The sequence below is a fragment of the Neurospora tetraspora genome (assembly GCF_033439725.1).
Source record: "Neurospora tetraspora strain CBS 560.94 chromosome Unknown B0H65scaffold_1, whole genome shotgun sequence".
NCBI lineage: Eukaryota > Fungi > Ascomycota > Sordariomycetes > Sordariales > Sordariaceae > Neurospora > Neurospora tetraspora.
The window spans coordinates 823,310-836,685 of record NW_026944383.1 but is presented as its reverse complement, the minus strand read 5'-3'; the positions used below and the strand labels follow the sequence as shown (position 1 = coordinate 836,685).

The following is a 13,376-nucleotide window of genomic DNA, read 5'->3' as shown; positions in this document are numbered from 1 at the left end:
GGTCGATTTTTTTGACTTTAAAGAAAAGTAGAAAGCCTGAAGTACCGTTTGCTCTGTTAAAGCTCTCAAAGTAGCTTTAGAGCTTGAAATTCACGACCAAAAGGTACCACTTCCATGTGAACAGTGTCAACCGTCTCCATGCGAGAAGCATCTTGTGCCCTTATTCGCATGTTGGTAGATTTGGTATCTGTATCCATGGCGAGCATCGTATGTGGTCTCAACTGTGTACGATATCGGCACACGAGTCACCCAGAATATCGTGCCACCACCAAAAAGAAAAAATGGATATCATATTTCACAGGTGCAAGCAGTACAGCTGTACAATGGACATAGCAGAACACCAGGCCTCTTATCCCGTCTCGGGACCTTCATAACATGTGTTTAACCCCATCTTTAACCCCATCGACCAACTCTCGAGCCATCCAGCCCATTCCCACTATGCAGCACCCCCTTCCCATCATCCTCCTCCTCCTCACTCTCCAACCCCTTCTCCCTTCCCTCACCATACAAAACCTCACAAACACCCGCAAGCGGCACATCCATCACCGCATCCGTCCCCTCATTCCACACCTCCTTCCAATTCAATCCTCCCCCCGGCAACAACACCTCCCTCCCGCCGTTGTTCCCATTCCCCTCCCCCGTTGACCCATGCCTCCCATGCCCATGTCCATGTCCATGCTGTCTCCTCTCCTCCCTCCCGCCACCTTTCTTATCATGCCTAATGATATGTCCCTTCCCATCCACCACCGCCACCTGCGCCGCCTCATCCACAATCGTCTCAATGGATCCCAACGGCAGCGTCAGGTACTCGGTATTATAAGCCGCCAGCGCCACGTAGATGTACACCAGCGTCATTGTCAGAAAACTCGGAATAGCCAGCGACCACCACCGGTTGGGGTAGTAGTAGATGCCCAACGCGTGAAGGAACGGCGAAGGCAGGTAGGCCCATAGCAGGTAGATCAAAAACGACAGGCTGCTGAAGAGGTAGAGGACGAAGCCGTAGTACTCATACGTGGGCACGCGGGGGCTGGCGCGCGGGAGGGGCTCGTTGCTGCCCTCGGGACCCCCGCCCCCGTTGGCGACTGTCTCGTCGTCGGAGGCGTCCGGCGTGGTGGGACGCGAGGGGCGTAGGAGGGAGGTTAAAGAGGGGGAGGGCGGGAGAGGGGTCGGTGGGCGGCCGTAGAAGGGAGGGGCGAAGGTGTGTTGAGAGACGGGCGGTGGGGGCGCGAGGTGCTCGTCGTCGTCGTCGTCGTCGTCCGAGATGTCGTCCTCGTCGTAAGAATCCTCTCCGGATATCGAGCCATCATCGTGGTTGTCTTCTTCTGAAGGGTGGGACAGCATCGTGCCGTCCTCCTCTTCTTCCTCTGATGTTATGGGCATTCTCGTGACATTCGCTTTATGGGTTGTGATTCGGAGCGGAGGCTCTGTGAATTGTTCAAAACCTGGCGCAACGATAACGGAAGATGTGATGTTTTGGCGTTGGATGTGGTCGTCACCCTGGAGTTCAGGTGTTCCCTTGTACTCGTCGGTTAGGTGGGAACGCTTGCAGCCAGCCAACCAACTCTCCTCGTCCCTCTGAGAGTCGGCTTTTTTACTTGTATCTTTCAAGTGGTGTATCTTTCAAGACTTTCAGCCACAACACCACCATTTCAAGTACAATTAACTCAAGAAGACATATGGGAGGTAACCTATACTTTACGTATCTAACGAATATTTTTACACAGTCCCAAATGTCCAAATAACTTCAGTGTTGAACTTAGTACTGAGATTAGTACAACCCTAACCCTCCCTCGAGCAAGTAGTAACGGATCACTATAAAAGAAGAATTGCAACGGAAAAAAACAATAACAATCCAAAATAACGAATCGCTTCGGGTACCGATAGATAGCCCGAGTTGAGACGTATCAAATGAATGTCTTTGCATATGGTTTGGTTACATTTTGGTTGAGGGATTCCTTCCAAAGCTTGAAAGATACACGGCTTGAAAGATACAAGTAAAAAAGCCGACTCTCAGAGGGACGAGGAGAGTTGGTTGGCTGGCTGCAAGCGTTCCCACCTAACCGACGAGTAGGTAGGTTGCAAGTGTGGTTGAACGCGCCGGTGCTCGGAAGTTGCCCCTGACGGGACAGTTGACAGCAGAAGTGGAAGCTGTAGGTGGTACAGTAGGTGCCCTGGACTACAGCGCGGATACGCCAAAGCTGCAGGGGAAACGGCGGCCCATAGTGGTTGCCACGCCAACCCCGTTTTTGTTTACGTGGAACAACTATATTCCAAGGACTGCCAGGAGACACAAACTCGCCTCGTTGCATATTAACGAAGCATTCACAGAATAGTGAAATTTTGCCTTTGCATGCGTGAGACCAAATCAGAAATTAGCATGCTGAAGTTGAGTGGTTATGATCCCTCCATCCCTCGCTCCCGAAGCCCTTTAATCTCTACCCCGTTCGTAATCACCACCCATTCCATCTACACCAAACATCCCTAACTTCATCCTCCTGCCCCGGGTACCTCGAGTCCACAATCAGATAGTACTCAAAACCCGCCCCCATGATGCAAGCATGGTTCGGCCACACCCTCACCCTATCACCCACCTTCAATTCGGGTGCCTTCTTCCCCTCATCCCCTACCCAAGTCAAGATGCCGTGCTCCTGGCTGATCTTGCCGACCTGCCAACCCCTGAAGTCATCAGGGAACCTCTCGCCGAGAATCTTGCCGCTCCTGTCCTTTTCTTCCGTCCCTGCTAGAACGCCCCAAGGCATCAGGGCGCCCCAGCCAGTGTAGGGCTTGGCGGTTTCCTCGTTGTAGCCCGTTTTCTTGTCTAGACCTACGGGCTCGCGGCCGAGGGCCAGGGAGCCGGCGTTGATGAGGGCTTCAGGGGTGGAATTTTGGCCACGGGTTGGGTAGACTGTTTGGGACAGAATGTTAGCTGTCCTGCTACAGTTTTACGGAAACCAACGAGGGGATTTTTGCGTACCAGAGGCGACTTCGGCGACTACGCTGATGCCGATATCTTGTTCAGAAAGGAGGCCGGTGTGTCGTGCGTGAGTTGCTACCTGTTGGAGATCGAGGGTCGGGCTGTAGATATGTTAGCACAATGGAGCCACATATAGAGAAAACGGTATAGGGAACAACTTACTAAACACCAGCATGAACCTCAAGAATATATCCCTCCTTCTGCCACCTGCCCCACAACTCCGTAAGATCCTCCTCAAACGGCCTCGGCCTCATGCTTCCACTCGGGTTTCCCCTGGGCACATCACACTCCTCCATAAACCAAGGGCTCTGAATCGTCGTCGCCGTCGGCGTCGCGCCCACCGACAGCACCAGCGCAGCGTGGTCCGGGCTCTTCTCGCGAATCTTCTCGGCAGCAATATGGGCGTTCCTGAACTCATTGGAAAGAGCATACATAGCATCTCCAAGCCTGCGCGCGCCGTAGCTCTGGCCGGCATGGGTATACACGCCATGCAGCACCAGCCATCCTTCCTGCTCGGCAGCCAGTAGGGCGTCGATTAAAGCCGGGTACTCGGGCGAATCGGTCTTGACGCCGGCTCGGCCGTAGTTGACGTCGATTTTGATGAACACGCGAGGAGGGTAGCTGCCCGAGGCACTGTGGATGGCCTTGACGTAGGGGAGCTGGTCGACGTGATCGATCATAACCGACAAGCCATCGGGGCCGAGCTGCTGGGAGACGGCGGCCAGACGGGGGACGGCGGAGGCGAAGAGCGGGAAGGCAAAAAGAACGTTGACATGGCGGTCTTTGGATTGGTACTCTTTGAGGAGGAGGGTGATGTTCTCGGCTTCGAGGATGGTGGAGACGATTAGCAGGACTGGAGTGATGAGCTCGTTGCCTACTTGGAGGCGGGTGAGCTCTGTTGTCTATATGTCATTGATTGTTGTTAGTTACGGTACTTTTCTGTCGTTTACTGGTTGATAGTTGATTCTTACCTTGTGAGTCTTGATATGAGCTCGCCATTGCAAACCGAGGTTTTCGGCCGCTTCCAGCATGCGCTCACAGTTCACCGTGACCTGTTTAAGGTCAAGGACGACGCTGGGTGTAGGGACCTCGGACAGCTGCTTGCCGACAAACATCGCCCTTAGGACATCTTGCTTTTTCTTCGGCTCCCTTGCCATGAGGAGTTCTGCCATGATGAGAGAAGTGTCCATGATGAGAGAAGTGCGGTAGAGGTATCTTCACCCTCGTAACTTCACTTGGTGGTGTAAGGGTGCGGGAGATCGTGAAAAGGTGATGATGCGGGCAGGTTCCCGTCGATAGTCAGACGAAGTTGGAAGCTGATGTATGACTCTGTGGCCCACAATATTTGCTGATTCGTTACATCCATCCTCCATTTTAGTCATATGAGTATCAAAGAGGTTTGGCTATCAATTTTAGCAATACCGGCTTGCAAATAACATGGGCAGTCACGACTTTGGCTGTGGGTTTAACACACCTTCCAAATGCACACATCAAGGCCACCATAATCGCTGTACACGATGGCACTCCTAGTTCGCAGAAGGTGAAATCCAAAACCATCCCGAACGAATGAAGCAATGATATGGGCGTGCGAGTGTAGACGCAGAGGATAGATAGAAATCGATGAGACCGAAAATGACATCTCCTCGTATCAGTTCAAGTGTGTTCTGCCCCCTCCATACCTATGTAGAGGTATGTGGGTGATATCGTGACCATTTGGCCCGAACCCCGAGACCTGTGCGTCACTCCAAGTATTTTCCTTTTGTCAGAGATTATTGTTTGATGTCCCTCTCGGTTGTCTGTTGCAGCTGAGCCCCATTCCTTCTGTGCCCGTCTTGACCTCATTGTCACACAGGGCGGGAAGCTTCCATTCTCCATTCCCTGTATTCAACCTGGATTCAGTCAAGCAAAGTTTGGAGGTGTTGTTCCTTCCAGATTCCCTATGGAAGTTGAAACGGTATTATACTTCGCCAGTTACTATGTGCACAGACCATTTACTGCACCTAGCGTCCCCCAGTCACTGAAGGCCAGCTCGCTAGGCTCTCCCAGCCGGACCCCGGTCGACAGACCCACTTGGCCGACAGCGCGTGCCACTGCCACCTACCGCGCAGTGGCCCCGACAGGCCGATTGTTCGCATTCAAGCATTCGACACTTCGCTTGCTCTCCGCGCAGTGGCAGTGTGCTTGTGGGAGGCTCGACACTTTCGCAACTTCCGCAACTACCGCTGCAACCTCAACGTCAACCTCAACCTCGACTCACCCGACGGTCATTTCGACTCTACCACAACCACGACCACGACTTGCACGCGGCGTTGCCAACACCCCACCACCGAACGCGCGCCTGGTTCAGTTTGCTCCCCCGCCGCGGGCATTGTCGACGATTTCTCCGCTCCAGTATCATGATCTGACAGCTTAACCGGCCGCGCAACCGTTGGAGGGAGCAAGAGAGAGAGGGGCGGACGACTGCGCGACAGACGACGACACACAGCCCCGAGGCGGCATCGCCTCTCCGCCCAGCAAGATGCCCGCAGATAACGACGACTTTGATTTCAACGCCCTCAATGAGGAAGGATGGAAGGAGCAGGAGGCCCGCGATGAGGAGGCCATTCGCCGGATCAACAACAGCTTCGGCCCGGGCGGTAACGATGGCCTGACTGAAATGCTGGGGAACCTCCAGTCGGGAGGCGAGATCGATCAACGAGGCAAGGCAGACAATGCCATCGACTTTGAGGACATCGACTTGAGCGACGAGGACGATTTGCCCAACGACGAACCGAGCACTTCCGGCACCAGTGGCGAGCTGCCGAGCCTCATCGACGACGCCGGCACTAATGATGACGACGACCTCTTTGGCGGCGACCCCTCATCGCCCATGGACACGGCCCACGATGGTCTGAGATCCTCTCCCCCGCCGCTCGACGCCCATGACGATGTCGATGCCAAAAAACGTCCGGATGATGCCGCCGGGGAGTCCCTTGAAGACCTCCGAAACCTCAACTTCGACAATGACGAAGAGCCGGATGCGACAAACCAAGATCCCGACATTCCCCCGCCAGCGGAAAACTTCATCGACGCCGTTAAGCAACTCTTCCCCGGTTTTGAGGAGAACGCCATCCTGCATTGGAACGAACTATTAAAGCCCAAGAATGCCACATGGATCTCGAAGAAGCCCCCCAGGGCCCCCAAGCCTTTGATACCATCAAAACTCAGCCTGGAGTTGGATGCAGATCAGGAAAAGCAGTTCCGGATTCCTGGCCCGGCTACTGGCTCGGTTTGGCAGAGGATCAAGGAAGCGGAAGCGAAAGGCCTGTTCTGTCTCGAAGAACCGGAGCCTTTGGAGCAGACCGATCTGGAAGTATTCAGCTTGGACGACGAAACGGATTCGGAGAGGATAGGCGGCTACACCCTTCAGGACATAGCCACGATATGTCAGGACTGGGAACAGATGATCTTCTTGGGCGACAGTCTTGCGGCCGCCATCGAGCCGGGACCGCAGCCGAAACCTGACAACATGATCATTAAGGATGAGCGTGATGAAGAGGCGGACTGGGATGCCATGTTTCTTGATGAGCCTGCTCCAAAGCGGAGAAAGATCGAGATTCCCAAAGGTCTTCCTCCTATTGCTCACTTCACGGCTCCAAACTTGGACGAGTTCGAGCAAGTTACTTCGAAGCTGGGCAAGCGTGTCATCCTTGACATGAACGACCCTTACTTGCTGATAGACGACGTCGAATCTGAACGGTCATCTAAGCGGCGAAAGACCCAACATAAGACGGTCCGCTTGGCGAACGGGAAAGCTGGGCGGGATCTTACACAACGGTTCAACTTCTCCTCTGACGCTGCCTACGACGCGTTGAAGGAGAACAGCCAAAACAGGGTCCGGGCAACACTGGCTACTATTCCTGTCGAGCACAGTTTGCCTGCGCAGAGACTATCTTGGCCTTATTACCGCGTGAAGCTCTCGGCAAGTGATCCTCATAGTTATCACCGGCCTCAGCTCCACCCCAAGAGGGATCTCCATGGTCACATCAGGTTTGACAAGCCTGCCATTATTAAGCGTAAGGCTCTCAAGGGTAAACGCGTCAGCGAGGTATTCAAGAGCACTCATGACCTCTCCCTCAACGACAACTCGACCGCTATCCTTTTCGAGTACTGCGAGGAAATTCCCACCGTTCTCTCCAACTTTGGCATGGGACAGAAAATCATCAATTACTTCCGTCGCGCTAAAGGCGCTGATAGCAGACCTGAGAAGCGTGAGCTTGGCGAGACATGTATATTGATGCCAGAAGATCGCTCACCCTTCGCCATCTTCGGCCACGTCCACCCTGGCGAGCTCGTGCCTACGCTTCACAACCACATGTTCCGCGCCCCTATTTTCAAGCATAACCCGAAGAATACAGACTTCCTGATTGGTCGTAGCAGTACCGGCCAAAAGGGCTCAACTTGGTACATCAGAAATATCGATCATCTTTACGTTGTCGGCCAAACCCTGCCCTCCATGGAGGTCCCAGGACCCCATTCCAGGCGTGTTACTAACATCGCCAAGAACCGTCTCAAGATGGTCTCGTATCGCTTGCTTCGCAAGAGCGAGCATGTTACCCTCCATGATATTACCAAGCACGTAGCTGAGTCCAATGAGTCTCAGAACCGTCAAAAGTTGAAGGAGTTCCTGCGCTTCAGAAAGGAAACAAAGGATTGGGCGCTGCCTGAAGGCGAAGAGCTAATGGCCGAGCCGGCGATTCGATCTCTTGTTAGACCAGAAGAGGTCTGTCTGTTGGATGCGATGCAAGTGGGCTTACACGAGATCGAGAAGGGTGGCTACGATGCTACCGATTCCCTCAAAGACGATGACATTGGAATTGACGTGAACGATGAGCTCTCTCCAGATGCTCTTGCAAACAAGATGGCACCTTGGAAGACTACCAAGGCATTCCTTGACGCCAGTCATGGCAAAGCTATGCTTGCAGTTCATGGCGCCGGCGACCCAACGGGCAAGGGACTAGGCATCAGTTTCTTAAGGACGTCCATGAAAGGCGGCTACCTTGAGCAGCTTCAAGGTCCAATGGCTACATCAGCTGATGCCATTGAGAGACAGCGCAAAGCGAACGGTGGGCACATGTACAATGTCAAGAATCAAGACACACTCTACACTGAGGCTCTCACCGATATTTGGAACCGCCAGCGGGAGAGTCTCTTGGACTCCCAAGAACACGATGATGAAGATGTGCTTGGGCAAGAGGATGAAGACGAGCGTTTCAACGTACACGAGAGCCAATTCGCGCAAACCCCTGTGGTCCAGGACGGCTTTAGTCAGATCAGTCAGAGCGCCACCAGTGCTATCAACCGGAAGAAGCTCGTGATTACGAGGGAGGTAAGGGATGAAAATGGCCAAACGCGGACTGTGACAGAGGTCGTAAGGGATCCTACTGTCATTGCTCAGTACGTCAAGAGGCGTCGCCAAGAGCAAAAGTCCGAGATCGAGTAAGTACCCCCCAATTGAAAGACTTGAAGAGGAACTAGTGACTGACTTTATTCGCAGTATCTACAACGTTAAGCTTACTGGAGACCAAGAGCGGGACGCCGTTATTCTCGAACTGTTTGTCACCCTTATCCATTGTACTTGGAAGGGCCGCACACTGACATCTCTCTCTAGGCTCGACAAGGAACATGATCGTCTCATGAAGAATAAGATGAGAACGATGAAGCGCGAGAGGCAGAAACAACTGCAACAGCGGCTCAAGAGCGGAGGAACTCTACCCCTCGATAACGACGACGGGTCGTTAGAGCCCTCGATCGAGAAGGCCACCGGAACTACACGCAGATGCGCAAATTGTGGGGCTAAGGGCCACATCAAGACGAACAAGAAGTGAGTTATCCGCACCCTCTTTTTTCATTGATTTTCAGTCCTCTAACCCCGACCTTCCAGGCTGTGCCCGTTGCTCAACGGCTCGATGACCAAAGACCAAAACCAAGACGATGGCGCCTCTGGTGTCGGCTCGCCCAACCCCAACGCGCCGGTCGCTGCTAGTTTCATGAGTCCTAGCTAGTAGGGTTGTGATGGGTGTTGTCATCGCTGGTTCTGGTGTTGGAATTGGAGCTAGCTGAAGAAGACGCGGTGGCTGCCTTCTTTCACACGGGTTGGTTCCCATATGACGTTCGTCCCCATGGCGAGGTATACGGCGTGATAAATAGGCAGTATATTGCCTGGCATGGTTGGCGCTCCGCTCTGTATATCCAAAGGACAAGGGCAGTGACGCTTTTTGCTTTTTGCGGTTGGCGAAATCACGACGCATCACATCTTATATTCTACATCATATCAGCATCAGTCTTCTCGTCCCTTCTTGACCGTTTCAGCGCCATTATATTAGGTTCACGGTTGCAACTTGGGAGGTTTAGGTTTAGTCCCGTCTTTGGGGAACTAGGACGAGGCCGGTAATCACCAACCAAGAGGGTCTTGCTTCGGGTCGGTTAGTTAGTCAGTCGAGGGTACTATCATCGTTTACAGGGCTGTGGATAGCCCGGTAACATCACTTTCAAGCAGAGATATACGTCGGTTGTCTGCATTGAGGTCGCGAACAGGAACAACAAAACAAGTTCTCGACGAAAGACATGAATGACATGGATGGAAAGCTACCTAGGTAAAAAAAAAAACTAGGATGAAAGGAGGGGCCTTAAAAATGGGTCATGGATATTTTCACAGAATCAGGTCAGGCATCGTGGACTTTTTTTTTTTTCAGTGCGGCCTTTGTATCTTGGAAGGTTGAAAGGGGGCGGTTAGTCGCTAACAGTACACACGGCGTCTCCATAACTGAGGAGTAGTAGAACGTGCTTCAGAGGCATTTAGTTCATGTTATCTGCATTTGTATTGTGACAGTTGTGATTTCTGATGCGTATAGTAATCCAAAGATCATTGATGCCGGAGGTTGGATACCTACCCATCTCTAAACCCATCAAAACAAAACATGCAAGACAGTTTAATACTCACACATGAACCAACCAACCAACCATCTACAGAGTACTTACTACCTGATATAGCTCGCTTACTGTTGCTTCCACGGTTAATGTCACATCATAAGGCATCCAATTATGTATCACAGGTGCCTCTAGAGAGGAATAGGTACATATAAGCTAGATGGTTACACAATCGTGGGGTGGAGGACTTGAGAGGACTGAAATAAGCCACAGAGCCACAACTAAAGCTCCCGGAAGAAACCCACTTACTTCCCCAAGTGTACACTGACGGCTTGTTCCGATATACCTCCCTCCATCATGGCTTGGCTGCGCCCTACGCCCCACGGAACTTCAACGGAAGGAAGGAGGGAAGCCCGAACCGAAAGCCACAGTTTGAACCGCAGAGCCATCCATCCACCCATCTACTTATCTTTGCGTATCGATGTATACAATCAGCCGCCACGCCGCGTCTAATCTGACCATTCAGTGGGCATGCATGGGCTTGATCAAGATTCCACCCTGATGGAAACGGGATTGCGGGAGGCTTTTGAGGCTTGAGGCTTCAGCAGTGGCGCAGAGCGGCCGGCGTCTGGAGTCTTCGTTGCTTTGTGGAGGAACCTGTGTATTTGACTGCTTTTCTTTTCTTTGCTTTGCTATCAACTTCACGTATTTGGGCATATATCGATCCTTTTCATCTTACTCACCATCTTACATATGTAATGTAATGTGTGCGTTGCTTGAGTTTTCAAGTAAGTCCGAGAAACTACTCTCACCTTGAGAGAGGTGAGAGCTGGATACCTTACTTGGATATGAGCTGTGTGACAGACGGTCCGCAGATCCATTCAGTTGAACATTGAATCTCGGCAGCAGGTAACTGACAACGGACCTTCCCAACGCCGGTACGTACTGTGGCTTCACAAATAGCACACGGCTGTTTCATTGGTCCCCAGTATTTTGGATGTTGTGTAGAAAGGTATCCATCCTCGTTATAAAACGTGTATGATGTAAGCGGCTCCCTCCTCGCTTCCAGATTTCCCAACAAGCATGTACTACTTTCAGACTGAAGCAAATCGAGGTAACGGACGATGTATCTTTGTAGTAACAGAGAGAGGTGCAATAGTAAAAATGATCCAATGGTCATCAACTACATGAATGGTGTGGAAGGGCAACTTGACTGCAGGTTGCCATGTGCTACCCTTGTCCCCGGTTGCTTTTTTTGAGGGAGCACTTGACGTAGGTAGATACATAGGTAGCATAGTAATGCTGGCTATGTAACGGGTTAGGTTTGGTGTAGCCAATGAAGTCATTGTCCAGACTTCCCCCCAGCGCGGCTGTTTCAGATTTTGAAGGAAGACAGACGGCAGGGCTGGAGTGGTGGTTGTCTGAATAAGATGTCTATGGGATATTCCGTCCCACTTTAACACGCCCGTAATGTGGGATCAACACCAAGCTGATGGTCACCGACCTGGTGATCCTCTGTGTGATATAGGGCAGGCGACACATAAATTCTCTCGCTCCCTGGATAGTCAGTTGGCGCCGGAGAGCTCGAGGAAGATCATGCCGGAACTAGGGGAAGGGAAGTAGTACGGCAGTTCGAATATTCGAGTGTCATCGAAGTCAATCTGCGTTTCTTGGTTCTAACTTTGGCGCGGTGCATTCATTCGACTCCTTTCTTTCCAAGAAGATGAGATCTTGTACCTTGCATAGCCGCCGTTCCGTTGAAATGGAAGCCAGAATAAGTTCAAGGAGCCGCATGATGTTTTGTGTGGACGGGATAAACATCCACTGACGCTGTATAGATCAACGAAATGGAACGCTGACGCGCAGAAATTGGGGATTTTGAGTCCCGAATTAGCCATCTTTTTTTCTGGACGGCATGCTTGGACTGGGGGTATTGATGGGCAAGACGACGATGATTTGGAGAAAGGTAACATTCTGTTCCTCCTTCTTACATATTGGAAAGATGGACGTTCCTGAAATTAGTTGGGGGAGACAACTTAATCCTGGTAGGAGGCAGATGTGGAAGGTGTAAAAGTCAAAATCCAGGGTCATCTAACGCCAATGCCGGGTATCGGAACAAGAGAGGGTGTTGTATCGGGCAATAAGCGAGAAAAAAGAAACTTCTTTGGGGTGGATGGATGACTGGATGATTGATGGATCGTGACACTGCGGAGTAAGGAAAAGAAGGGTGCTGACAGTGTATCAAAGATTGATACAGCCCGTGCGGCAGTCGTCGTTCGGTCGGTCGCCGTTCGTTCAAGATGCACTGTGCTAAAAATAGCTAAAAATAGATCAATCTTGGCGGGGCCCAGTCAGATTCCGATAGTGGGCTAATTCTTGGCTTGCCCAATGAGAGCTTTTAGCCCACTTGGGCGCTTGTAGCCCGACTGTGGGCAACCCACGCAACGGACCAATCAGAGGAGCAAGATGGCGTGTCGTTCGGTGACTTCGTCCTGTGCGAGGGGGGTTTCTGTGCAGCGATGTGCAGCGATGTGCATGCGTCACATCGTGAACCGTTGCGGTCTCCTTGCATCGTTGCACAATGACACGGTCCCGGTTCCGACAACCCGAGAGTGGAAGATCGATCAACACCTCGCTTAGGAGGCGTCGCTTGTCTGGTGGGAATTTTCAATGGACTGGGTTGGAGTCCAGACTCTAGCAACGTTCAGAAGACTGACTTGAGAGGTTGTGCCAAAGCAGGATGTCAATCAAGGAGGTAAAAAGCGTCGAGCTATTGCTTCGGTATGGAGATGTGAACAAGACTGTCTTGATTACCGTACGGTTCAGAATTTCAGATATCCCACCTTTTTTTTTTTTTTTTTTTTCTTTTTTCTTTTTAAAGCTCCAGACGGAGCCAAGTCCGTGATGTTTTGAAGGGGATTAACAACGGCCATCACGCGACGTCATCGGATGCGGCTTAACGATCGTAGGTCTGGCCCTTTGGCAGTCGGCCGCCATTGACCAGGCCGACTTGTTTTTGCCCCTTTCTCCAAGTTTGGTAGATTGCTACGACACATCTTACCATCCTAACTTTGACATATCAATCTGTTTTAGACTCTTTTAGATGCCATGTGATGAAACGCTGCGTCTTCTTCTCGGTGTCTCGGGTACCGTGCATTGGCAATAGTTCCCACCTCCAACTAGGTATGCAATGTTGTGATATACTAGAAAAGACAGCGCCTAATTTTGAGATGCCGATGATGCCTTGAAATGATGGGCCATGATCAAATCTGTAGTTTGAACTAGCACTAGGCTACCGTATAAGCAACCACAGAGAGTTATTCACCGTCACTGGACAGCCAAGAGGATGATATCTATTTGTGTATTTAAAAGTTCTGCTCAAGACGTAGTGGTTGTAGGTATGACAAGCATTCCTCCTAGATGAAACCCGGTAATATGGGTAGATCCCGTCAACATGCCTGTGGAGGCTTACGGCGGCAACTAGCATCTCTTA

At 51.7% G+C, this 13,376-nt stretch overlaps 4 protein-coding genes across 4 annotated transcripts; 1 reads left to right on the top strand and 3 right to left on the bottom strand.

Annotated features, from left to right (window-relative positions):
• Nucleotides 1-95: 95 nt before the first annotated feature.
• B0H65DRAFT_447933 (PIG-P-domain-containing protein) lies at nt 96-1,625 on the bottom strand. The gene has a single exon (XM_062825881.1). The coding sequence runs from the start codon at nt 1,378-1,380 to the stop codon at nt 394-396; it is 987 nt and encodes a 328-aa protein (XP_062685681.1). The 5' UTR covers nt 1,381-1,625; the 3' UTR covers nt 96-393.
• Nucleotides 1,626-2,312: 687 nt separating this feature from the next.
• B0H65DRAFT_7868 (putative serine dehydratase domain-containing protein) lies at nt 2,313-4,360 on the bottom strand. The gene is made up of 4 exons (XM_062831417.1): nt 3,946-4,360; nt 3,137-3,876; nt 2,975-3,075; nt 2,313-2,905 (listed from the first exon to the last, which is right to left on the bottom strand). Exons 1-4 carry the CDS (start codon nt 4,162-4,164, stop codon nt 2,451-2,453), a joined length of 1,515 nt encoding a protein of 504 aa, XP_062685680.1. The 5' UTR covers nt 4,165-4,360; the 3' UTR covers nt 2,313-2,450.
• Nucleotides 4,361-5,088: 728 nt separating this feature from the next.
• B0H65DRAFT_7860 (uncharacterized protein) lies at nt 5,089-9,415 on the top strand. Its single transcript, XM_062831413.1, has 3 exons — nt 5,089-8,452; nt 8,511-8,837; nt 8,898-9,415. Exons 1-3 carry the CDS (start codon nt 5,493-5,495, stop codon nt 9,016-9,018), a joined length of 3,408 nt encoding a protein of 1,135 aa, XP_062685679.1. The 5' UTR covers nt 5,089-5,492; the 3' UTR covers nt 9,019-9,415.
• A 676-nt stretch (nt 9,416-10,091) lies between these two features.
• On the bottom strand, nt 10,092-12,083 carry B0H65DRAFT_447926 (uncharacterized protein). The gene is made up of 2 exons (XM_062825880.1): nt 10,627-12,083; nt 10,092-10,565 (listed from the first exon to the last, which is right to left on the bottom strand). The coding sequence occupies exon 1, from the start codon at nt 11,061-11,063 to the stop codon at nt 10,722-10,724; it is 342 nt and encodes a 113-aa protein (XP_062685678.1). The 5' UTR covers nt 11,064-12,083; the 3' UTR covers nt 10,092-10,565; nt 10,627-10,721.
• Between the last annotated feature and the right edge of the window lie 1,293 nt (nt 12,084-13,376).

Excerpts from the sequence above, each read along its gene's own strand:
- B0H65DRAFT_447933 (XM_062825881.1), bottom strand. The coding sequence starts at position 1,380 with ATGCCCATAACATCAGAGGAAGAAGAGGAGGACGGCACGATGCTGTCC.
- B0H65DRAFT_7868 (XM_062831417.1), bottom strand. The coding sequence starts at position 4,164 with ATGGACACTTCTCTCATCATGGCAGAACTCCTCATGGCAAGGGAGCCG. Across the intron at positions 3,076-3,136 it reads GAGGTTCATGCTGGTGTTTA|CCCGACCCTCGATCTCCAAC; the intron begins GTAAGTTGTTCC and ends ACATATCTACAG. Across the intron at positions 2,906-2,974 it reads AGTCGCCGAAGTCGCCTCTG|TCTACCCAACCCGTGGCCAA; the intron begins GTACGCAAAAAT and ends TGTCCCAAACAG.
- B0H65DRAFT_7860 (XM_062831413.1), top strand. The coding sequence starts at position 5,493 with ATGCCCGCAGATAACGACGACTTTGATTTCAACGCCCTCAATGAGGAA. Across the intron at positions 8,453-8,510 it reads GAGCAAAAGTCCGAGATCGA|TATCTACAACGTTAAGCTTA; the intron begins GTAAGTACCCCC and ends CTTTATTCGCAG. Across the intron at positions 8,838-8,897 it reads CACATCAAGACGAACAAGAA|GCTGTGCCCGTTGCTCAACG; the intron begins GTGAGTTATCCG and ends CCGACCTTCCAG.
- B0H65DRAFT_447926 (XM_062825880.1), bottom strand. The coding sequence starts at position 11,063 with ATGACCATTGGATCATTTTTACTATTGCACCTCTCTCTGTTACTACAA.